Source organism: Oncorhynchus keta, chromosome 12 (assembly GCF_023373465.1).
Source record: "Oncorhynchus keta strain PuntledgeMale-10-30-2019 chromosome 12, Oket_V2, whole genome shotgun sequence".
Taxonomy (NCBI): Eukaryota; Metazoa; Chordata; class Actinopteri; order Salmoniformes; family Salmonidae; genus Oncorhynchus; species Oncorhynchus keta.
Genome location: NC_068432.1, coordinates 53,623,287 through 53,650,509, shown reverse-complemented (window position 1 = coordinate 53,650,509; position 27,223 = coordinate 53,623,287). Strand labels below are relative to the sequence as shown.

Here is a 27,223-nt window from a genome sequence, read left to right as displayed (position 1 = left end):
ACAGTAGTGGGTCCCTACAGAGTCAGCTACAGTAGTGGGTCCCTACAGAGTCAGCTACAGTAGTGGGTCCCTACAGAGTCAGCTACAGTAGTGGGTCCCTACAGAGTCAGCTACAGTAGTGGGTCCCTACAGAGTCAGCTACAGTAGTGGGTCCCTACAGAGTCAGCTACAGTAGTGGGTCCCTACAGAGTCAGCTACAGTAGTGGGTCCCTACAGAGTCAGCTACAGTAGTGGGTCCCTACAGAGTCAGCTACAGTAGTGGGTCCATACAGAGTCAGCTACAGTAGTGGGTCCATACAGAGTCAGCTACAGTAGTGGGTCCATACAGAGTCAGCTACAGTACTGGGTCCATACAGAGTCAGCTACAGTAGTGGGTCCCTACAGAGTCAGCTACAGTAGTGGGTCCATACAGAGTCAGCTACAGTAGTGGGTCCATACAGAGTCAGCTACAGTAGTGGGTCCATACAGAGTCAGCTACAGTACTGGGTCCATACAGAGTCAGCTACAGTAGTGGGTCCCTACAGAGTCAGCTACAGTAGTGGGTCCCTACAGAGTCAGCTACAGTAGTGGGTCCCTACAGAGTCAGCTACAGTAGTGGGTCCCTACAGAGTCAGCTACAGTAGTGGGTCCCTACAGAGTCAGCTACAGTAGTGGGTCCCTACAGAGTCAGCTACAGTAGTGGGTCCCTACAGAGTCAGCTACAGTAGTGGGTCCCTACAGAGTCAGCTACAGTAGTGGGTCCCTACAGAGTCAGCTACAGTACTGGGTCCATACAGAGTCAGCTACAGTAGTGGGTCCATACAGAGTCAGCTACAGTACTGGGTCCATACAGAGTCAGCTACAGTAGTGGGTCCCTACAGAGTCAGCTACAGTAGTGGGTCCCTACAGAGTCAGCTACAGTAGTGGGTCCCTGCAGAGTCAGCTACAGTAGTGGGTCCCTACAGAGTCAGCTACAGTAGTGGGTCCATACAGAGTCAGCTACAGTAGTGGGTCCATACAGAGTCAGCTACAGTAGTGGGTCCCTACAGAGTCAGCTACAGTAGTGGGTCCCTACAGAGTCAGCTACAGTAGTGGGTCCCTACAGAGTCAGCTACAGTAGTGGGTCCCTACAGAGTCAGCTACAGTAGTGGGTCCCTACAGAGTCAGCTACAGTAGTGGGTCCATACAGAGTCAGCTACAGTAGTGGGTCCCTACAGAGTCAGCTACAGTAGTGGGTCCATACAGAGTCAGCTACAGTACTGGGTCCCTACAGAGTCAGCTACAGTAGTGGGTCCCTACAGAGTCAGCTACAGTAGTGGGTCCCTACAGAGTCAGCTACAGTAGTGGGTCCCTACAGAGTCAGCTACAGTAGTGGGTCCCTACAGAGTCAGCTACAGTAGTGGGTCCCTACAGAGTCAGCTACAGTAGTGGATCCCTACAGAGTCAGCTACAGTAGTGGGTCCCTACAGAGTCAGCTACAGTAGTGGGTCCCTACAGAGTCAGCTACAGTAGTGGGTCCCTACAGAGTCAGCTACAGTACTGGGTCCATACAGAGTCAGCTACAGTAGTGGGTCCATACAGAGTCAGCTACAGTACTGGGTCCATACAGAGTCAGCTACAGTAGTGGGTCCCTACAGAGTCAGCTACAGTAGTGGGTCCCTACAGAGTCAGCTACAGTAGTGGGTCCCTGCAGAGTCAGCTACAGTAGTGGGTCCCTACAGAGTCAGCTACAGTAGTGGGTCCATACAGAGTCAGCTACAGTAGTGGGTCCATGCAGAGTCAGCTACAGTAGTGGGTCCCTACAGAGTCAGCTACAGTAGTGGGTCCCTACATAGTCAGCTACAGTAGTGGGTCCCTACAGAGTCAGCTACAGTAGTGGGTCCCTACAGAGTCAGCTACAGTAGTGGGTCCCTACAGAGTCAGCTACAGTAGTGGGTCCATACAGAGTCAGCTACAGTAGTGGGTCCCTACAGAGTCAGCTACAGTAGTGGGTCCATACAGAGTCAGCTACAGTAGTGGGTCCCTACAGAGTCAGCTACAGTAGTGGGTCCCTACAGAGTCAGCTACAGTAGTGGGTCCATACAGAGTCAGCTACAGTAGTGGGTCCCTACAGAGTCAGCTACAGTAGTGGGTCCATACAGAGTCAGCTACAGTACTGGGTCCCTACAGAGTCAGCTACAGTAGTGGGTCCCTACAGAGTCAGTATCTAATCCTTTGTATTCTCTCTCCCACCAGGTCCCCTGAAGCTGGTGGTCCCTACAGAGTCAGTGTCCTCCTACCTGGGTGACACGGCCCTGCTGCGCTGTGAGGTGACTGGTGATCCCATGCCCGTGGTACGCTGGCAGAAGAACAGAGAGGACCTGCCCCTCACCTTAACCCCAGATAGCAGGGTCGTGGTACTGCCCTCCGGCTCGCTCCAGGTTAGCAAGGTTCAACCACCAGACTCTGCCACCTACCGCTGCCTGGCAGACAACCCTGGCAGCGCCCGCACCGGCAGTGACGCAGACCTACGAGTGTTGCCAGGTACAATAACTCCTTCTCAACCTATCTTGACATAAATATTCTGCCCACAGACGTAAATCCAACTAGCTAGCAAGGGCACACACGATTTGGTTCTGAGATCAACTCCTAAAGTACTTGACAGTGAGGTGGGATTGGGACACTGGGTATTAATATAATATCATTTTGGATGAATCCTCTGTCCAGTGACATCGTCATGGTTTTTCTCTCAGATGGACACCGTCTGAGGGTTTGTTAATAAAGCATTTCACAATATTGCCCATTTTCAAATCAAGAACCCAGAAACCGCCCAGTCCTCTATGGACTGTCTTACAACCTCCTGCATATCCCTTATGTATCCTGTAATGTAATGTAGTCAGCATAGCTGATCCTCTTATAACTTAATAAACCACTATACTACAGCTCATGTAGGCCTTGTTTGACCTTATTTGACTGTATGGCACCGTGTATGACTGACCTCCAGCTCCAGATGAATATCCCTGATCTTGCCTGGGTATCCTGTAATTTAATCACTGTGGTTTATCCTCGTTTGACCTTTATTAAAGGCCCAGTGTAAGAACATGACTGTCCTGTGTTTTACATACAGTGGGGCAAAAAAGTATTCAGTCAGCCACCGATTGTGCAAGTTCTCCCACTTAAAAAGATGAGAGAGGCCTGTAATGTTCATCATAGGTACACTTCAACTATGACAGACAAAATGAGAGAAGAAATTCCAGAAAATCACATTGTAGGATTTTTAATGAATTTATTTGCAAATTATGGTGGAAAATAAGTATTTGGTCAATAACAAAAGTTTATCTCACTATTTTGTTATATACCCTTTGTTGGCAATGACAGAGGTCAAATGTTTTCTGTAAGTCTTCACAAGATTTTCACACACTGTTGCTGGTATTTTGGCCCATTCCTCCATGCAGACCTCCTCTAGAGCAGTGATGTTTTGGGGCTGTTGCTGGGCAACACAGACTTTCAACCCCGTCCAAAGATTTTCTATGGGGTTGAGATCTGGAGACTGGCTAGGCCACTCCAGGACCTTGAAATGCTTCTTACGAAGCCACTCCTTCGTTGCCCGGGCGGTGTGTTTGGGATCATTGTCATGCTGAAAGACCCAGCCACGTTTAATCTTCAATGCCCTTGCTGATGGAAGGAGGTTGTCACTCAAAATCTCACGATACATGGCCCCATTCATTCTTTCCTTTACACGGATCAGTCGTCCTGGTCCCTTTGCAGAAAAACAGCCCCAAAGCATGATGTTTCCACCCCCATGCTTCACAGTAGGTATGGTGTTCTTTGGATGCAACTCAGCATTCTTTGTCCTCCAAACACGATGAGTTGAGTTTTCACCAAAAAGCTCTATTTTTGTCTCATCAGACCACATGACTTTCTCCCATTCCTCCTCTGGATCATCCAGATGGTCATTGGCCAACTTCAGACAGGCCTGGACATGCGCTGGCTTGAGCAGGGGGACCTTGCGTGCGCTGCATGATTTGAATCCATGACGGTGTAGTGTATAACTAATGGTTTTCTTTGAGACTGTGGTCCCAGCTCTCTTCAGGTCATTGACCAGGTCCTGCCGTGTAATAATATGCCATTTAGCAGACGCTTTTATCCAAAGCGACTTACAGTCGTGTAGTTCTGGGCTGATCCCTCACCTTCCTCGTGATCATTGATGCCCCACGTGATCATTGATGCCCCACGAGGTGGGATCTTGCATGGAGCCCCATACCGAGGGGGATTGGCCGTCATCTTGAACTTCTTCCATTTTCTAATAATTGCACCAACAGTTGTTGCCTTCTCACCAAGCTGCTTGTCTATTGTCCTGTAGCCCATCCCAGCCTTGTGCAGGTCTACAATTCTATCCCTGATGTCCTTACACCCTGTCTTGTCTTGGCCATTGTGGAGAGTTAGAGTCTGTTTGAGTGAGTGTGTTGACAGGTGTCTTTTATACAGGTAACAAGTTCAAACAGGTGCAGTTAATACAGGTAATGAGTGGAGAACAGGAGGGCTTCTTAAAGGAAAACTAACAGGTCTGTTAGACCCGGAATTCTTACTGGTTGGTAGGTCAACGAAAATGTATGTCATACAATAAAATGCAAATTAATTACTTAAAAATCATACAATGTGATTTTCTGGATTTTTGTTTTAGATTCCATCTTTCACAGTTGAAGTGTACCTATGATAAACATGACAGACATCTACATATTTGAAAGTAGGAAAACCCTGCAAAATTGGCAGTGTATCAAATACTTGTTCTCTCCCATTGTATATAGTGGGGTGCCGATACAGAGTCAGTGTGCGGGGGCACTGGTTAGTTGAGGTAGTGTGTACAGTTGAAGTCGGAAGTTTACATACACCTTAGCCAAATACATTTAAACTCAGTTTTTCACAATAGCTGACATTTAATCCTAGTAAATGTTCCCTGTCTTAGGTCAGTTAGGATCACCACTTTATTTTAAAAAAATGTGAAATGTCAGAATAATAGTAGAGAGAATGATTTATTTCAGCTTTTATTTCTTTCATCATATTCCCAGTGGGTCAGAGGTTTACATACACTCATATAGTATTTGGTAGCATTGCCTTTAAATTGTTTAACTTGGGTCAAATGTTTCGGGTAGCCTTCCACAAGCTTCCCACAATAATTTTGACCCATTCCTCCTGACAGAGCTGGTGTAACTGAGTCAGGTTTGTAGGCCTCCTTGCTCGCACACGCCTTTTCAGTTCCGCCCACACATTTTGTGTAGGATTGAGGTCAGGGCTTTGTGATGGCCACTCCAATACATTGACTTTGTTGTCCTTTAGCCATTTGTCCACAACTTTGGAAGTATGCTTGGGGTCATTGTCCATTTGGAAGACCCATTTGCGACCAAGCTTTAACTTCCTGACTGATGTCTTGAGATGTTGCTTCAATATATCCACATAATTGTCCATCCTCATGATGCCATCTATTTTGTGAAGTGCACCAGTCCCTCCTGCAGCAAAGCACCCCCACAACATGATGCTTCAGGCAGGCGGACAGACATATCTCTCTCCTGAGGTCTGTGACCTTTACCGCCAGAGACACAACATCACAGAGGGAGATGAAGTACTTCTGGGTTCTGCATAGAGTGGATGGACATGTATGACGTTTTGCCCGCTGGACCGTTTCCATGGTGATCAGTGATAACGATAGAATTGGGAAATATAATACTTCATCTAAACAGATCTCTATGGTAACAAACCCTAACTGTTACCATTCTCCATGGTAACAAACCCTCGCTGTTACCATTCTCTATGGTAACAAACCCTAGCTGCTAAAATTCTCTATGGTAACAACCTCTAGCTGTTACCATTCTCTATGGTAACAAACCCTAGCTGTTACCATTCTCTATGGTAACAAACCCTAGCTGTTACCATTCTCTATGGTAACAACCTCTAGCTGTTACCATTCTCTATGGTAACAACCTCTAGCTGTTACCATTCTCTATGGTAACAACCTCTAGCTGTTACCATTCTCTATGGTAACAACCTCTAGCTGTTACCATTCTCTATGGTAACAACCTCTAGCTGTTACCATTCTCTATGGTCACAACCTCTAGCTGTTACCATTCTCCATGGTAACAAACCCTAGCTGTTACCATTCTCCATGGTAACAAACCCTAGCTGTTACCATTCTCCATGGTAACAAACCCTAGCTGTTACCATTCTCCATGGTAACAAACCCTAGCTGTTGCCATTACTGCAGGTACCGCCAGCGGGAGGCTCTCACTGAGCATGTGCAAGTATCAATAGCTATTCCAAGCTGCTGAGCGAGAAGGGAAGACGGTGCTCATCCAATCACACACACCGGTTGACCAGGTAGACAATGTGTCCAGCCGACCATCTCCTTTGATAGTTCAAGTTGTAATCAATGTCGGCGTGTTCCTCCCTATCAGAGATGGAATGGTGCGAGGTTAAGCGTCAGACGCGATCTGTTCCCCGTCCTAAAGCGTATGATCTCAGAATGCACAAGTTAGTTCCACTCCACTGTATTTGCAAATGGCAACCTATTCCCTAATGGGGTCCCGGTCAAAAGGAGTGGACTATGTAAGAAATAGGGAGCCATTTGGGACACAGGCTTAGTCTCCTATTCCCTAATGGGTCCCGGTCAAAAGGAGTGGCTTAGTCTCCTCATTGTGAGTGCTGACAGCTGTCTCTGTGCCCGGTAAAGGCGAAAACCTAGTCGTGTCTTCCCTAGTTAATCCAACCTCTCTGAATCAGAGAGATGCGGAGCGGGGGGAGGCTGCCTTAAATCGAACTTCCACGGCACCCAGGGAACAGTGGGTTAACTGCCTTGCACAAGGGGCAGAATGGCAGATTTTTATCTTGTCGGCTCGGGGGATTCAATCTAGCAACCCAACACTCTGACCACTAGGCTACCTGCTAGATCTGCCTGATTCAACACCCGTGTCCACCAAGATGTTAAGAGATTAAGAAGGCAACCTGGGACTCAAACATCCGTTTAGGCTTTAATCATGTTTTTAGGCTTTAATCATTGTTTTTTTTCTTGCCTTTAATCAGTGTTTTTAGGCTTTAATCATTGTTTTTAGGCTTTAATCATTGTTTTGGGGCTTTAATCATTGAAGAATATATCTGAAAAATGACTCATGAGCTTAGTTGAACTGTTTAACCCCATTAGAACCTAGCCGGCAGATGCTGTAAGACGCAACCGGCCACTCTGTTGTTTATTTTTTACAAGTGGTAGTGGGGTTGTTCATCAGGCAGCATTGTATAACAAAGATGTTGTTTTCAACCAACTGCCAAGTTTTCTGTTTTCTATTAGTTTCTTCAAATTGTTTTGGTGCTCCAATGCCACGCCATTTAAATCACCATCCCATTCACTATATATGGCATACAGGGAAATGTATGTTTATTCACTGCCAGGAGACATTGTATTCCCAATGCCATTCACAGTGAGTCTGACTGTTGTGGATCTTCACATTACAAGATAGGTACGGTTGAAGTCGGGAAGTTTACATGCACTTAGGTTGGAGTCATTAAAACTTGTTTTTCAACCACTCCACAATTTTCTTGTTAACAAACTTTAGTTTTGGCAAGTCGGTTAGAACATCTACTTTGTGCATGACACAAGTTATTTTTCCAACAATTGTTTACAGACAGATTATTTCACTTATAATTCACTGTATTACAATTCCAGTGGGTCAGAAGTTTACATACACTAAGTTGACTGTGCCTTTAAACAGCTTGGAAAATTCCATAAAATTAAGTAATGGCTTTAGAAGCTTCTGATAGGCTGATTGACATCATTTGAGTCAATTGGAGGTGTACCTGTGGATGTATTTCAAGGCCTACCTTCAAGTGCCTCTTTGCTTGACATCATGGGAAGATCAAAATAAATCAGCCAAGAATTGTAGACCTCCACAAGTCTGGTTCATCCTTGGGAGCAATTTCCAAACACCTGAAGGTACCACGTTTATCTGTGGTGACTGGAGAAATCCCCCAGGTTAGTGGTGACTGGAGAAATCCCCCAGGTTAGTGATGACTGGAGAAATCCCCCAGGTTAGTGGTGACTGGAGAAATCCCCCAGGTTAGTGGTGCCTGGAGAAATCCCCCAGGTTAGTGGTGACTGGAGAAATCCCCCAGGTTAGTGGTGACAGTGGTGACTGGAGAAATCCCCCAGGTTAGTGGTGAATGGAGAAATCACCCAGGTTAGTGGTGACTGGAGAAATCCCCCAGGTTAGTGGTGACTGGAGAAATCCCCCAGGTTAGTGGTGACTGGAGAAATCCCCCAGGTTAGTGGTGACTGGAGAAATCCCCCAGGTTAGTGGTGACTGGAGAAATCCCCCAGGTTAGTGGTGACTGGAGAAATCCCCCAGGTTAGTGGTGACTGGAGAAATCCCCCAGGTTAGTGGTGACTGGAGAAATCCCCTCCTTAGTGTGTTGTTCCCTCCTTAGTGTGTTGTTCCCTCCTTAGTGTGTTGTTCTCTCCTTAGTGTGTTGTTCTCTCCTTAGTGTGTGTTGTTCTCTCCTTAGTGTGTTGTTCTCTCCTTAGTGTGTTGTTCTATCCTTAGTGTGTTGTTCTCTCCTTAGTGTGTTGTTCCCTCCTTAGTGTGTTGTTCTCTCCTTAGTGTGTTGTTCTCTCCTTAGTGTGTTGTTCTCTCCTTAGTGTGTTGTTCTCTCCTTAGTGTGTTGTTCTCTCCTTAGTGTGTTGTTCTCTCCTTAGTGTGTTGTTCTCTCCTTAGTGTGTTGTTCTCTCCTTAGTGTGTTGTTCTCTCCTTAGTGTGTTGTTCTCTCCTTAGTGTGTTGTTCTCTCCTTAGTGTGTGTTGTTCCTCCTTAGTGTGTTGTTCTCTCCTTAGTGTGTTGTTCTCTCCTTAGTGTGTTGTTCTCTCCTTAGTGTGTTGTTCTCTCCTTAGTGTGTTGTTCTCTCCTTAGTGTGTTGTTCTCTCCTTAGTGTGTTGTTCTCTCCTTAGTGTGTTGTTCTCTCCTTAGTGTGTTGTTCTCTCCTTAGTGTGTTGTTCTCTCCTTAGTGTGTTGTTCTCTCCTTAGTGTGTTGTTCCTCCTTAGTGTGTTGTTCTCTCCTTAGTGTGTTGTTCTCTCCTTAGTGTGTTGTTCTCTCCTTAGTGTGTTGTTCTCTCCTTAGTGTGTTGTTCTCTCCTTAGTGTGTTGTTCTCTCCTTAGTTCTCTCCTTAGTGTGTTGTTCTCTCCTTAGTGTGTTGTTCTCTCCTTAGTGTGTTGTTCTCTCCTTAGTGTGTTGTTCTCTCCTTAGTGTGTTGTTCTCTCCTTAGTGTGTTGTTCTCTCCTTAGTGTGTTGTTCCCCTTAGTGTGTTGTTCCTCCTAGTGTGTTGTTCTCTCCTCCTTAGTGTGTTGTTCCCTCCTTAGTGTGTTGTTCTCTCCTTAGTGTGTTGTTCTCTCCTTAGTGTGTTGTTCTCTCCTTAGTGTGTTGTTCTCTCCTTAGTGTGTTGTTCTCTCCTTAGTGTGTTGTTCTCTCCTTAGTGTGTTGTTCCCTCCTTAGTGTGTTGTTCCCTCCTTAGTGTGTTGTTCCCTCCTTAGTGTGTTGTTCTCTCCTTAGTGTGTTGTTCTCTCCTTAGTGTGTTGTTCTCTCCTTAGTGTGTTGTTCCCTCCTTAGTGTGTTGTTCTCTCCTTAGTTAGTGTGTTGTTCTCCTTAGTGTGTTGTTCCTCCTTAGTGTGTTGTTCTCTCCTTAGTGTGTTGTTCTCTCCTTAGTGTGTTGTTCCCTCCTTAGTGTGTTGTTCTCTCCTTAGTGTGTTGTTCCTCTCCTTAGTGTGTTGTTCTCTCCTTAGTGTGTGTTGTTCCTTAGTGTGTTGTTCTCCTTAGTGTGTTGTTCCTCCTTAGTGTGTTGTTCTCTCCTTAGTGTGTTGTTCTCTCCTTAGTGTGTTGTTCTCTCCTTAGTGTGTTGTTCTCTCCTTAGTGTGTTGTTCTCTCCTTAGTGTGTTGTTCTCTCCTTAGTGTGTTGTTCTCCTCCTTAGTGTGTTGTTCTCTCCTTAGTGTCTTCTCCTTAGTGTGTTGTTCTCTCCTTAGTGTGTTGTTCTCTCCTTAGTGTGTTGTTCTCTCCTTAGTGTGTTGTTCTCTCCTTAGTGTGTTGTTCTCCTCCTTAGTGTGTTGTTCCTCCTTAGTGTGTTGTTCTCTCCTTAGTGTGTTGTTCTCTCCTTAGTGTGTTGTTCTCTCCTTAGTGTGTTGTTCTCTCCTTAGTGTTGTTCTCTCCTTAGTGTGTTGTTCCTCCTTAGTGTGTTGTTCTCTCCTTAGTGTGTTGTTCCTCCTTAGTGTGTTGTTCCCTCCTTAGTGTGTTGTTCTCTCCTTAGTGTGTTGTTCCTCCTTAGTGTGTTGTTCTCTCCTTAGTGTGTTGTTCTCTCCTTAGTTCCCTCCTTAGTGTGTTGTTCCTCCTTAGTGTGTTGTTCCTCCTTAGTGTGTTGTTCTCCTTAGTGTGTTGTTCTCTCCTTAGTGTGTTGTTCCTCCTTAGTGTGTTGTTCTCCTTAGTGTGTTGTTCCTCCTTAGTGTGTTGTTCTCTCCTTAGTGTGTTGTTCTCTCCTTAGTGTGTTGTTCTCTCCTTAGTGTGTTGTTCTCTCCTTAGTGTGTTGTTCCTCCTTAGTGTGTTGTTCTCTCCTCCTTCCTTAGTGTGTTGTTCCCTCCTTAGTGTGTTGTTCTCTCCTTAGTGTGTTGTTCCTCCTTAGTGTGTTGTTCTCTCCTTAGTGTGTTGTTCTCTCCTTAGTGTGTTGTTCTCTCCTTAGTGTGTTGTTCCTCCTTAGTGTGTTGTTCCCTCCTTAGTGTGTTGTTCCCTCCTTAGTGTGTTGTTCCCTCCTTAGTGTGTTGTTCCCTCCTTAGTGTGTTGTTCCTCCTTAGTGTGTTGTTCTCTCCTTAGTGTGTTGTTCCCTCCTTAGTGTGTTGTTCTCTCCTTAGTGTGTTGTTCTCTCCTTAGTGTGTTGTTCTCTCCTTAGTGTGTTGTTCTCTCCTTAGTGTTCCTCCTTAGTGTGTTCTCTCCTTAGTGTGTTGTTCTCTCCTTAGTGTGTTGTTCTCTCCTTAGTGTGTTGTTCTCTCCTTAGTGTGTTGTTCTCTCCTTAGTGTGTTGTTCTCTCCTTAGTGTGTTGTTCTCTCCTTAGTGTGTTGTTCTCTCCTTAGTGTGTTGTTCCCTCCTTAGTGTGTTGTTCTCTCCTTAGTGTGTTGTTCTCTCCTTAGTGTGTTGTTCTCTCCTTAGTGTGTTGTTCCCTCCTTAGTGTGTTGTTCCCTCCTTAGTGTGTTGTTCCCTCCTTAGTGTGTTGTTCTCTCCTTAGTGTGTTGTTCTCTCCTTAGTGTGTTGTTCCTCCTTAGTGTGTTGTTCCCTCCTTAGTGTGTTGTTCTCTCCTTAGTGTGTTGTTCTCTCCTTAGTGTGTTGTTCTCTCCTTAGTGTGTTCTCTCCTTAGTTCCTTCCTCCTTAGTGTGTTGTTCTCTCCTTAGTGTGTTGTTCCCTCCTTAGTGTGTTGTTCTCTCCTTAGTGTGTTGTTCCCTCCTTAGTGTGTTGTTCTCTCCTTAGTGTGTTGTTCCCTCCTTAGTGTGTTGTTCCCTCCTTAGTGTGTTGTTCCCTCCTTAGTGTGTTGTTCCCTCCTTAGTGTGTTGTTCTCTCCTTAGTGTGTTGTTCTCTCCTTAGTGTGTTGTTCTCTCCTTAGTGTGTTGTTCTCTCCTTAGTGTGTTGTTCCCTCCTTAGTGTGTTGTTCCCTCCTTAGTGTGTTGTTCCCTCCTTAGTGTGTTGTTCTCTCCTTAGTGTGTTGTTCTCTCCTTAGTGTGTTGTTCTCTCCTTAGTGTGTTGTTCTCTCCTTAGTGTGTTGTTCTCTCCTTAGTGTGTTGTTCTCTCCTTAGTGTGTCGTTCCCTCCTTAGTGTGTTGTTCTCTCCTTAGTGTGTTGTTCTCTCCTTAGTTGTTGTCTCCTTAGTGTGTTGTTCTCTCCTTAGTGTGTTGTTCTCTCCTTAGTGTGTTGTTCTCTCCTTAGTGTGTTGTTCCTCCTTAGTGTGTTTCTCTCCTTAGTTCTTGTTCCTTAGTGTGTTGTTCTCTCCTTAGTGTGTTGTTCTCTCCTTAGTGTGTTTCTCTCCTTAGTTCTCCTCCTTAGTGTGTTGTTCCTCCTTAGTGTGTTGTTCTCTCCTTAGTGTGTTGTTCTCTCCTTAGTGTGTTGTTCTCTCCTTAGTGTGTTGTTCTCTCCTTAGTGTGTTGTTCTCTCCTTAGTGTGTTGTTCCCTCCTTAGTGTGTTGTTCCCTCCTTAGTGTGTTGTTCTCTCCTTAGTGTGTTGTTCTCTCCTTAGTGTGTTGTTCTCTCCTTAGTGTGTTGTTCTCTCCTTAGTGTGTTGTCGTCTCTTAGTGTGTTGTTCTCTCCTTAGTGTGTTGTTCTCTCCTTAGTGTGTTGTTCTCTCCTTAGTGTGTTGTTCTCTCCTTAGTGTGTTGTTCTCTCCTTAGTGTGTTGTTCCTTAGTGTGTTGTTCTCCTTAGTGTGTTGTTCTCTCCTTAGTGTGTTGTTGTTCTCCTTAGTGTGTTGTTCTCTCCTTAGTGTGTTGTTCTCTCCTTAGTGTGTTGTTCTCTCCTTAGTGTGTTGTTCTCTCCTTAGTGTGTTGTTCTCTCCTTAGTGTGTTGTTCTCTCCTTAGTGTGTTGTTCTCTCCTTAGTGTGTTGTTCTCTCCTTAGTGTGTTGTTCTCTCCTTAGTGTGTTGTTCCCTCCTTAGTGTGTTGTTCTCTCCTTAGTGTGTTGTTCCCTCCTTAGTGTGTTGTTCTCTCCTTAGTGTGTTGTTCCCTCCTTAGTGTGTTGTTCCCTCCTTAGTGTGTTGTTCTCTCCTTAGTGTGTTGTTCTCTCCTTAGTGTGTTGTTCTCTCCTTAGTGTTGTTCTCTCCTTAGTGTGTTGTTCTCTCCTTAGTGTGTTGTTCCTCCTTAGTGTGTTGTTCTCCCTCCTTAGTGTGTTGTTCCCTCCTTAGTGTGTTGTTCTCTCCTTAGTGTGTTGTTCCCTCCTTAGTGTGTTGTTCCCTCCTTAGTGTGTTGTTCTCTCCTTAGTGTGTTGTTCTCTCCTTAGTGTGTTGTTCTCTCCTTAGTGTGTTGTTCTCTCCTTAGTGTGTTGTTCTCTCCTTAGTGTGTGTTGTTCCCTCCTTAGTGTGTTGTTCTCTCCTTAGTGTGTGTTGTTCTCTCCTTAGTGTGTTGTTCTCTCCTTAGTGTGTGTTGTTCTCTCCTTAGTGTGTTGTTCTCTCCTTAGTGTGTTGTTCTCTCCTTAGTGTGTTGTTCTCTCCTTAGTGTGTTGTTCTCTCCTTAGTGTGTTGTTCTCTCCTTAGTGTGTTGTTCTCTCCTTAGTGTGTTGTTCTCTCCTTAGTGTGTTGTTCTCTCCTTAGTGTGTTGTTCCCTCCTTAGTGTGTTGTTCCCTCCTTAGTGTGTTGTTCTCTCCTTAGTGTGTTGTTCTCTCCTTAGTGTGTTGTTCCCTCCTTAGTGTGTTGTTCTCTCCTTAGTGTGTTGTTCCCTCCTTAGTGTGTTGTTCCCTCCTTAGTGTGTTGTTCTCTCCTTAGTGTGTTGTTCTCTCCTTAGTGTGTTGTTCTCTCCTTAGTGTGTTGTTCCCTCCTTAGTGTGTTGTTCCCTCCTTAGTGTGTTGTTCCCTCCTTAGTGTGTTGTTCCCTCCTTAGTGTGTTGTTCCCTCCTTAGTGTGTTGTTCCCTCCTTAGTGTGTTGTTCCCTCCTTAGTGTGTTGTTCCTTCCTTAGTGTGTTGTTCTCTCCTTAGTGTGTTGTTCTCTCCTTAGTGTGTTGTTCTCTCCTTAGTGTGTTGTTCTCTCCTTAGTGTGTTGTTCCCTCCTTAGTGTGTTGTTCCCTCCTTAGTGTGTTGTTCCTTCCTTAGTGTGTTGTTCTCTCCTTAGTGTGTTGTTCTCTCCTTAGTGTGTTGTTCCCGATTTACATTGTATTTGCCCTCAGCAACAGTCTCTTGTTCCGATAGTTCTACATAAACCACAGGGCTTGTTAAGAGATGAGACAACACTAAGAAAAATAACATTGAAAGAACAGACTGAGGTAACACAACAATGAGTGAGTGATTCACATGGGGTTATTCTGGCCCCCAAAAACATTATAGTGAAGTTAAAACGCCGTAGGACATACTGGCCTCGGGATGAGAATGAATTAAACATTTTGAGCCTTTTGAAAAAATGATTCAGATGATGTTTCCCATTGAAATATGTAGTCATTCACCCACTGACATCCACAATATTATAGACACTAGTTTAACCAGCCACTAGTTTAACCAGTCACTAGTTTAACCAGACACGAGTTTAACCAGCCACTAGTTTAACCAGTGACTAGTTTAACCAGACACTAGTTTAACCAGCCACTAGTTTAACCAGTCACTAGTTTAACCAGACACTAGTTTAACCAGCCACTAGTTTAACCAGTCACTAGTTTAACCAGACACTAGTTTAACCAGCCACTAGTTTAACCAGTCACTAGTTTAACCAGACACTAGTTTAACCAGCCACTAGTTTTACCAGCCACTAGTTTTACCAGACACTAGTTTAACCAGCCACTAGTTTAACCAGACACTAGTTTAACCAGCCACTAGTTTAACCAGCCACTAGTTTAACCAGACACTAGTTTAACCAGACACTAGTTTAACCAGCCACTATTATAACCAGCCACTAGTTTAACCAGCCACTATTATAACCAGCCACTAGTTTAACCAGCCACTATTTTAACCAGACACTATTATAACCAGCCACTAGTTTAACCAGCCACTATTATAACCAGCCACTCGTTTAACCAGCCACTATTATAACCAGCCACTAGTTTAACCAGCCACTAGTTTAACCAGCCGCTAGTTTAACCAGCCACTATTATAACCAGCCACTAGTTTAACCAGCCACGATTATAACCAGCCACTAGTTTAACCAGCCACTATTATAACCAGCCACTAGTTTAACCAGCCACTATTATAACCAGCCACTATTATAACCAGCCACTAGTTTAACCAGCCACTAGTTTAACCAGCCACTATTATAACCAGCCACTATTATAACCAGCCACTAGTTTAACCAGACACTATTATAACCAGCCACTAGTTTAACCAGCCACTTTTATAACCACTCAAAGCTCAGTTGTCTCTCTCTCTCCCTTTCTCTCTCTCTCTCTCCCTCTCCCTCTCCCTCTCCCTCTCCCTCTCCCTCCCTCTCTCCAGAGCCTGGAACCACCAGGGGCCTTCTGTTTCTCCAGCAGCCCCAGGGAGTCACCTCCCTCCTGGGGAGAGATGCTGTGTTGGAGTGCTCTGCTTCGGGGTTCCCCACCCCCGCCTTCCACTGGATGAGAGGCACTGAGATTATCCAGAGCAGGTGAGTGACTCATTGTTTCAGTTTCAAATGACACTCTATTCACTATTTAGTGCACTACTTTGCAATATGGGCTCTGGACAAATGTAGTGCACGATATAGGGAACAGGGTTCCATAGGGCTCAGGTCTAAAGTAGTGCACTATATAGGGAATAGGGTTCCATAGGGCTCTGGTCTAAAGTAGTGCACTATATAAGGAATAGGGTTCCATAGGACTCTGGTCTAAAGTAGTGCACTATATAGGGAATAGGGTTCCATAGGACTCTGGTCTAAAGTAGTGCACTATATAGGGAATAGGGTTCCATAGGACTCTGGTCTAAAGTAGTGCACTATATAGGGAATAGGGTTCCATAGGACTCTGGTCTAAAGTAGTGCACTATATAGGGAATAGGGTTCCATAGGACTCTGGTCTAAAGTAGTGCACTATATAGGGAATAGGGTTCCATAGGACTCTGGTCTAAAGTAGTGCACTATATAGGGAATAGGGTTCCATAGGACTCTGGTCTAAAGTAGTGCACTATATAGGGAATAGGGTTCCATAGGACTCTGGTCTAAAGTAGTGCACTATATAGGGAATAGGGTTCCATAGGACTCTGGTCTAAAGTAGTGCACTATATAGGGAATAGGGTTCCATAGGACTCTGGTCTAAAGTAGTGCACTATATAGGGAATAGGGTTCCATAGGACTCTGGTCTAAAGTAGTGCACTATATAGGGAATATGGTTCCATAGGACTCTGGTCTAAAGTAGTGCACTATATAAGGAATAGGGTTCCATAGGACTCTGGTCTAAAGTAGTGCACTATATAGGGAATAGGGTTCCATAGGACTCTGGTCTAAAGTAGTGCACTATATAGGGAATAGGGTTCCATAGGACTCTGGTCTAAAGTAGTGCACTATATAGGGAATATGGTTCCATAGGGCTCTGGTCTAAAGTAGTAAACTATATAGGAATAGGGTTCCATAGGGCTCTGGGCTAAAGTAGTGCACTATTTAGGGAATAGGGTTCCATAGGACTCTGGTCTAAAGTAGTGCACTATATAGGGAATAGGGTTCCATAGGACTCTGGTCTAAAGTAGTGCACTATATAGGGAATAGGGTTCCATAGGGCTCTGGTCTAAAGTAGTAAACTATATAGGGAATAGGGTTCCATAGGACTCTGGTCTAAAGTAGTGCACTATATAGGGAATAGGGTTCCATAGGGCTCTGGGCTAAAGTAGTGCACTATTTAGGGAAAAGTGTGCCACCTATCTGTTCCATGATACCTTTGACATGTGTGATGACGGAGCTGGTGAGAGGCAGATCATCAACGACTACCCATCTGAAGAGACGCCATTACAGACTGGTTGAAGAGACGCCATTACAGACTGGTTGAAGTGATGACATTACAGACTGGTTCCATTACAGACTGGTTGAAGTGATGACATTACAGACTGGTTGAAGGGTTCCATACAGACTGGTTGAAGTGATGACATTACAGACTGGTTGAAGAGGGTTCCATACAGACTGGTTGAAGAGACGACATTACAGCTGGTTGAATATGATTCCATAGGACTGGTTGAAGTAGTGACATTACATAAGGAATAGGGTTGAAGTGAGGACATTACTGGTCTAAAGTAGTGACACAGATGGTAGGGAATAGACTGGTTCCATAGGACTCTGGTCTAAAGTAGTGCACTGGTATAGGGAATAGGGTTCCATTACAGACTGGTTGAAGTGAGTAGTGCACATTACAAGTGATGACAGACTATAGGGAATTAGGGTTGAAGAGGACATTACAGCTGGTCTAAAGTAGTGCAGCTGGTTAGGGAATACAGACTGGTTGAAGTGGGCTTACAGACTGGTCTGAAGTAGTTAAACTGGTTGAAGTGGGAATACAGACTGGTTCCAGTAGGACTCTGGTCTAAAGTAGTTACAGACTGGTTGAGGGAATACAGACTGGTTCCATAGGGCATTACAGACTGGTTGAAGTAGTAAACTACAGAGGGAATAGGGTTCCATAGGACTGGTTAAAGTAGTGCACATTACAGACTGGTTCCAGAGGGCTCTGGTCTGAAGTAGTGACATTACAGACTGGTTGAATAGGGTTCCATAGGGCTCTGGTCTAAAGTGGTAAACTATACATTACAGAATGGGGTTCCATAGGACATCTGGTCTAAAGTAGTGACATTACAGACTGGTTGAATAGGGTTCCAGACTGGCTGAAGTGGGACATTACAGACTGGTTGAGTGACACTATTTAGACTGGTTGAAGTGTGCCACCTATCTGTTCCATGATACCTTTGACATGTGTGATGACGGAGCTGGTGAGAGGCAGATCATCAACCACTACCCATCTGAAGAGACGCCATTACAGACTGGTTGAAGTGACGACATTACAGACTGGTTGAAGTGATGACATTACAGACTGGTTGAAGTGACGACATTACAGACTGGTTGAAGTGACGACATTACAGACTGGTTGAAGTGATGACATTACAGACTGGTTGAAGTGATGACATTACAGACTGGTTGAAGTGACGACATTACAGACTGGTTGAAGTGACGACATTACAGACTGGTTGAAGTGATGACATTACAGACTGGTTGAAGTGACGACATTACAGACTGGTTGAAGTGACGCCATTACAGACTGGTTGAAGAGACGACATTACAGACTGGTTGAAGTGACGACATTACAGACTGGTTGAAGTGACGACATTACAGACTGGTTGAAGTGACGACATTACAGACTGGTTGAAGTGACGACATTACAGCTGGTTGAAGTGACGACATTACAGACTGGTTGAAGTGACGCCATTACAGCTGGTTGAAGTGACGACATTACAGACTGGTTGAAGTGACGACATTACAGACTGGTTGAAGAGACGACATTACAGCTGGTTGAAGTGACGACATTACAGACTGGTTGAAGTGACGACATTACAGCTGGTTGAAGTGATGACATTACAGACTGGTTGAAGTGACGACATTACAGACTGGTTGAAGAGACGACATTACAGCTGGTTGAAGTGATGACATTACAGACTGGTTGAAGTGACGACATTACAGACTGGTTGAAGAGACGACATTACAGACTGGTTGAAGTGACGACATTACAGACTGGTTGAAGTGACGACATTACAGACTGGTTGAAGTGACGACATTACAGACTGGTTGAAGTGACGACATTACAGACTGGTTGAAGTGACGACATTACAGACTGGTTGAAGTGACGACATTACAGACTGGTTGAAGTGATGACATTACAGACTGGTTGAAGTGACGACATTACAGACTGGTTGAAGTGACGACATTACAGACTGGTTGTAGTGATGACATTACAGACTGGTTGAAGTGACGACATTACAGACTGGTTGAAGTGATGACATTACAGACTGGTTGAAGAGACGACATTACAGACTGGTTGAAGTGACGACATTACAGACTGGTTGAAGTGACGCCATTACAGCTGGTTGAAGTGACGCCATTACAGCTGGTTGAAGTGACGACATTACAGACTGGTTGAAGAGACGACATTACAGCTGGTTGAAGTGATGACATTACAGACTGGTTGAAGTGACGACATTACAGACTGGTTGAAGAGACGACATTACAGCTGGTTGAAGTGATGACATTACAGACTGGTTGAAGTGACGACATTACAGACTGGTTGAAGAGACGACATTACAGCTGGTTGAAGTGACGACATTACAGACTGGTTGAAGTGACGACATTACAGACTGGTTGAAGTGACGACATTACAGACTGGTTGAAGTGACGACATTACAGACTGGTTGAAGAGACGACATTACAGCTGGTTGAAGTGACGACATTACAGACTGGTTGAAGTGACGACATTACAGACTGGTTGAAGTGACGACATTACAGCTGGTTGAAGTGACGACATTACAGACTGGTTGTAGTGATGACATTACAGACTGGTTGAAGTGACGCCATTACAGCTGGTTGAAGTGACGACATTACAGACTGGTTGAAGAGACGACATTACAGCTGGTTGAAGTGATGACATTACAGACTGGTTGAAGTGACGACATTACAGACTGGTTGAAGTGACGACATTACAGACTGGTTGTAGTGATGACATTACAGACTGGTTGAAGAGACGACATTACAGCTGGTTGAAGTGACGACATTACAGACTGGTTGAAAAGACGCCATTACAGACTGGTGTAGTGTAGTTTTGGATTTGTTATTTAGATTACTTGTTGGTTATCACTGCATTGTCGGAACTAGAAGCACAAGCATTTCGCTACACTCGCATTAACATCTGCTAACCATGTGTATGTGACAAATACAATTTGATTTGAGTTGAAGTGACGACATTACAGACTGGTTGAAGAGACGACATTACAGACTGGTGGAAGTGACGACATTACAGACTGGTTGAAGTGGCGCCATTACAGACTGGTGGAAGTGACGACAAACTGGTTGAAGTGACGACATTACAGACTGGTTGAAGAGACGACATTACAGACTGGTTGAAGAGACGACATTACAGACTGGTTGAAGTGATGACATTACAGACTGGTTGAAGAGACGCCATTACAGACTGGTTAAAGTGACGACATTACAGACTGGTTGAAGTGACGACATTACAGACTGGTTGAAGTGACGATATTAGAGACTGGTTGAAGAGACGCCATTACAGACTGGTTGAAGTGACGATATTAGAGACTGGTTGAAGTGATGACATTACAGACTGGTTGAAGTGACGATATTAGAGACTGGTTGAAGAGACGACATTACAGACTGGTTAAAGTGACGACATTACAGACTGGTTGAAGTGATGACATTACAGACTGGTTGAAGTGACAACATTACAGACTGGTTGAAGAGACCACAAACTGGTTGAAGTGACGACATTACAGACTGGGTGAGGTGACAACATTACAGACTGGTTGAAGAGACGACATTACAGACTGGGTTTAGTGACGACAAACTGGTTGAAGTGACGCCATTCCAAACTGGTTGAAGTGACGACATTACAGACTGGGTGAAGTGATGACATTACAGACTGGTTGAAGTAACGACATTACAGACTGGTTGAAGTGACGACATTACAGACTGGTTGAAGTGACAACATTACAGACTGGTTGAAGTGATGACATTACAGACTGGTTGAAGTGACGACATTACAGACTGGTTGAAGAGACGACATTACAGACTGGTTGAAGTGACGACATTACAGACTGGTTGAAGTGACGACATTACAGACTGGTTGAAGTGATTACATTACAGACTGGTTGATGTGACGACATTACAGACTGGTTGAAGTGACGACATTGCAGACTGCTTGAAGTAACGACATTACAGACTGGTTGAAGTGACGACATTACAGACTGGTTGATGTGGTGACTTTACAGACTGGGTGAAGTGACGACATTACAGACTGGTTGATGTGATGACTTTACAGACTGGGTGAAGTGGCGACATTACAGACTGGTTGAAGTGACAACATTACAGACTGGTTGATGTGACAACTTTACAGACTGGGTGAAGTGGCGACTTTACATACTGGTTGAAGTGACGACATTACAGACTGCTTGAAGTAACGACATTACAGACTGGTTGAAGTAACGGCATTACAGACTGGTTGATGAGACGACATTACAGACTGGTTGATGAGACGACATTACAGACTGGTTGAAGTGACGACATTACAGACTGCTTGAAGTAACGACATTACAGACTGGTTGAAGTAACGGCATTACAGACTGGTTGATGAGACGACATTACAGACTGGTTGATGAGACGACATTACAGACTGGTTGAAGAGACGACATTACAGTCTGGTTGAAGTGGCGACATTACAGATTGGTTCTAGTCTGGTTGTGATGTCGTCAGTTCGTCCCACTATCCATAAGAAGTAAGTCATTTTTTTGTGATCACAGAATCAGCCTCCACATAGTCCTAACTATTTCTGAAGGAGAACATGATATACCTGGGTATCACAGGTTCACAGGGCACTGAACACACTCCCATTGTTCCTTATTGTGCAGACCTACACATCTGTGTTGTGTTGGTCAGTTTTGTTCCTCCGTGTCTCTGCAGGTCGAAGAAGTACTCCCTCCTGGGCGGCAGTAACCTCCTGATCAGCAGTGTAACAGACGATGATTCAGGCTCCTACAGCTGCGTGGCGTTTAACAAGAACCAGAACATCACGGCTTCCTGCGAGCTCTCCGTTCTCGGTAAGTCCTACGAGACCTCCGCTCGTCTCACGAGGGGGAATTTCTCTCTGCGGGCACACACCTACAGACATACGCATGTGTGCACACACACACACACACACACACAAGCGGCCACACACACTGAGAGAGGCAAAACTCTACGAGCGTCTCTCTCTCTCCGTGTCTCTTCTCCATCGCCTTTCATGCCCACTAATCTGTGGAAAATTAAACGTTTTCAGTTCACATGCTGAACAACAGGGAGTTGGGAAATGCCAAACTCTGTCAGGGTTTTAAACAGAGTACCAAGCTGTAAGTTTGGACTGGCATTTTCAAGTGACAAATATGAACCACATGACAACTAAACGTTACTTAGGGATTTGTTTAATATCGATAAACCACATGACAACTAAACGTTACTTAGGGATTTGTTTAACATCGATGAACCACATGACAACTACAGCTTGGTAGGGAGTTGAGCCATGGGCCTCAAAATGAGATATGACCACCATACTGCCGACACCATATTATCACCATACTGCCGATACCATATTACCACCATACTGCCGATACCATATTATCACCATACTGCCGATACCATATTATCACCATACTGCCGATACCATATTATCACCATACTGCCGATACCATATTACCACCATACTGCCGATACCATATTATCACCATACTGCCGATACCATATTATCACCATACTGCCGATACCATATGACCACCATACTGCCGATACATATTACCACCATACTGCCGACACCATATTACCACCATACTGCCGACACCATATTACCAACATACTGCCGATACCATATTATCACCATACTGCCGATACCATATTACCACCATACTGCCGACACCATATTACCAACATACTGCCGATACCATATTATCACCATACTGCCGATACCATATTATCACCATACTGCCGATACCATATTACCACCATACTGCCGATACCATATTATCACCATACTGCCGACACCATATTATCACCATACTGCCGATACCATATTATCACCATACTGCCGATACCATATTATCACCATACTGCCGATACCATATTACCACCATACTGCCGACACCATATTACCAACATACTGCCGATACCATATTATCACCATACTGCCGATACCATATTATCACCATACTGCCGATACCATATTACCACCATACTGCCGACACCATATTATCACCATACTGCCGATACCATATTACCACCATACTGCCGATACCATATTATCACCATACTGCCGATACCATATTACCACCATACTGCCGATATATATTACCACCATACTACCGATACCATATTATCACCATACTGCCGATACCATATTATCACCATACTGCCGATATATATATTACCACCATACTGCCGATACCATATTACCACCATACTGCCGATACCATATTATCACCATACTGCCGACACCATATTATCACCATACTGCCGATACCATATTACCACCATACTGCCGATACCATATTATCACCATACTGCCGATACCATATTACCACCATACTGCCGATATATATTACCACCATACTACCGATACCATATTATCACCATACTGCCGATACCATATTATCACCATACTGCCGATACCATATTACCACCATACTGCCGATACCATATTATCACCATACTGCCGATACCATATTACCACCATACTGCCGATATATATTACCACCATACTACCGATACCATATTATCACCATACTGCCGATACCATATTATCACCATACTGCCGATACCATATTACCACCATACTGCCGATATATATTACCACCATACTACCGATACCATATTACCACCATACTGCCGATACCATATTATCACCATACTGCCGATATATATTACCACCATACTGCCGACACCATATTATCACCATACTGCCGACACCATATTACCACCATACTGCCGATACCATATTATCACCATACTGCCGATACCATATTACCACCATACTGCCGATACCATATGACCACCATACTACCGACACCATATTACCACCATATTACGGATACATATTACCACCATACCGCCAATACCATATTACCACCATACCGCCAATACCATATTATCACCATACTACCGATACCATATTATCACCATACTGCCGATACCATATTACCACCATACTGCCGATACCATATTACCACCATACTGCCGATACATATTATCACCATACTGCCGATACCATATTATCACCATACTGCCGATACCATATTACCACCATACTGCCGATACCATACTATCACCATACTGCCGATACCATATTACCACCATACTGCCGACACCATATTACCACCATACTGCCGACACCATATTACCACCATACTGCCGATACCATATTATCACCATACTGCCGATACCATATTATCACCATACTGCCGACACCATATTATCACCATACTGCCGATACATATTATCACCATACTGCCGATACCATATTACCACCATACTGCCGATACATATTATCACCATACTGCCGACACATATTATCACCATACTGCCGACACCATATTATCACCATACTGCCGATACCATATTACCACCATACTGCCGATACATATTATCACCATACTGCCGACACATATTATCACCATACTGCCGACACCATATTATCACCATACTGCCGATACCATATTATCACCATACTGCCGATACCATATTATCACCATACTGCCGATACCATATTATCACCATACTGCCGATACCATATTACCACCATACTGCCGATACCATATTACCCCCATACTGCCGATACATATTATCACCATTCTGCCGATACCATATTATCACCATACTGCCGATACCATATTATCACCATACTGCCGATACCATATTACCACCATACTGCCGATACCATATTATCACCATACTGCCGATACCATATTATCACCATACTGCCGATACCATATTATCACCATACTGCCGATACCATATTATCACCATACTGCCGACACCATATTATCACCATACTGCCGACACCATATTATCACCATACTGCCGATACCATATTATCACCATACTGCCGATACCATATTACCACCATACTGCCGATACCATATTATCACCATACTGCCGATACCATATTATCACCATACTGCCGATACCATATTATCACCATACTGCCGACACCATATTATCACCATACTGCCGACACCATATTATCACCATACTGCCGATACCATATTACCACCATACTGCCGATACCATATTACCACCATACTGCCGACACCATATTATCACCATACTGCCGATACCATATTACCACCATACTGCCGATACCATATTATCACCATACTGCCGATACCATATTATCACCATACTGCCGATACCATATTATCACCATACTGCCGACACCATATTATCACCATACTGCCGATACATATTACCACCATACTGCCGACACCATATTATCACCATTCTGCCGATACATATTACCACCATACTGCCGATACATATTACCACCATACTGCCGATACCATATTACCACCATACTGCCGATACCATATTACCACCATACTGCCGATACCATATTACCACCATACTGCCGATACCATATTACCACCATACTGCCGACACCATATTATCACCATACTGCCGATACCATATTACCACCATACTGCCGATACCATATTATCACCATACTGCCGATACCATATTATCACCATACTGCCGATACCATATTATCACCATACTGCCGACACCATATTATCACCATACTGCCGATACATATTACCACCATACTGCCGATACCATATTATCACCATACTGCCGATACCATATTACCACCATACTGCCGACACCATATTACCACCATATTACCGATACATATTACCACCATACTGCCGATACCATATTACCACCATATTACCGATACATATTACCACCATACCGCCAATACCATATTATCACCATACTGCCGATACCATATTACCACCATACTGCCGATACCATATTATCACCATACTGCCGATACCATATTATCACCATACTGCCGATACCATATTATCACCATACTGCCGACACCATATTATCACCATACTGCCGATACATATTACCACCATACTGCCGATACCATATTATCACCATACTGCCGATACCATATTACCACCATACTTCCGATACAAATTATCACCATACTGCCGATACCATATTACCACCATACTGCCGATACCATATTATCACCATACTGCCGATACATATTATCACCATACCATATTATCACCATACCATATTATCACCATACCATATTATCACCATACCATATTACCACCATGCTTAGAGACCTCACCATACCATATTATCACCATACCATATTATCACCATACTGAGAGACCTCACCATACCATATTATCACCATACCATATTATCACCATACCATATTATCACCATACCATATTATCACCATACCATATTATCACCATACTGAGAGACCTCACCATACCATATTATCACCATACCATATTATCACCATACCATATTATCACCATACCATATTATCACCATACCATATTATCACCATACCATATTAGCACCATACTGAGAGACCTCACCATACCATATTATCACCATACCATATTAGCACCATACTGAGAGACCTCACCAGACCATATTATCACCATACTGAGAGACCTCACCATACCATATTACCACCCTACTGAGGGACCTCACCATACCATATTATCACCATACCATATTAGCACCATACTGAGAGACCTCACCATACCATATTATCACCATACCATATTAGCACCATACTGAGAGACCTCACCAGACCATATTATCACCATACTGAGAGACCTCACCATACCATATTACCACCCTACTGAGGGACCTCACCATACCATATTATCACCATACCATATTAGCACCATACTGAGAGACCTCACCATACCATATTATCACCATACCATATGATCACCATACTGAGAGACCTCACCATACCATATTATCACCATACCATATTATCACCATACCATATTATCACCATTCCATATTAGCACCATACTGAGAGACCTCACCATACCATATTATCACCATACCATATTATCACCATACCATATTATCACCATACCATATTATCACCATACCATATTATCACCATACCATATTATCACCATACCATATTATCACCATACCATATTATCATCATACCATATTATCACCATACCATATTATCACCATACCATATTACCACCATACCATATTACCACCATACCATATTACCACCATACCATATTATCACCATACCATATTATCACCATACCATATTATCACCATACCATATTATAACCATACCATATTATCACCATACCATATTATCACCATACCATATTATCACCATTCCATATTAGCACCATACTGAGAGACCTCACCATACCATATTATCACCATACCATATTATCACCATACCATATTATAACCATACCATATTATCACCATACCATATTATCACCATACCATATTATAACCATACCATATTATCACCATACCATATTATCACCATACCATATTATCACCATACCATATTATCACCATACCATATTATCACCATACCATATTATCACCATACCATATTATCACCATACCATATTACCACCATACCATATTACCACCATACCATATTACCACCATACCATATTATCACCATACCATATTATCACCATACCATATTATCACCATACCATATTATAACCATACGATATTATCACCATACCATATTATCACCATACTGAGAGACCTGACC

The 27,223-nt window shown here is 43.8% G+C and overlaps 1 protein-coding gene across 1 annotated transcript in view; it reads left to right on the top strand.

The window, feature by feature from the left end:
* The window catches only part of dcc (DCC netrin 1 receptor), a 681,343-nt gene that overhangs the window by 249,417 nt on the left and 404,703 nt on the right, over positions 1 to 27,223 (top strand). Inside the window, exons 3-5 of the mRNA XM_052458625.1 lie at positions 2,215 to 2,502; positions 15,138 to 15,288; positions 21,337 to 21,473. Of these exons, the coding sequence (XP_052314585.1) occupies positions 2,215 to 2,502; positions 15,138 to 15,288; positions 21,337 to 21,473 (576 nt within the window). The remainder of the gene's footprint in view (positions 1 to 2,214; positions 2,503 to 15,137; positions 15,289 to 21,336; positions 21,474 to 27,223) is intronic.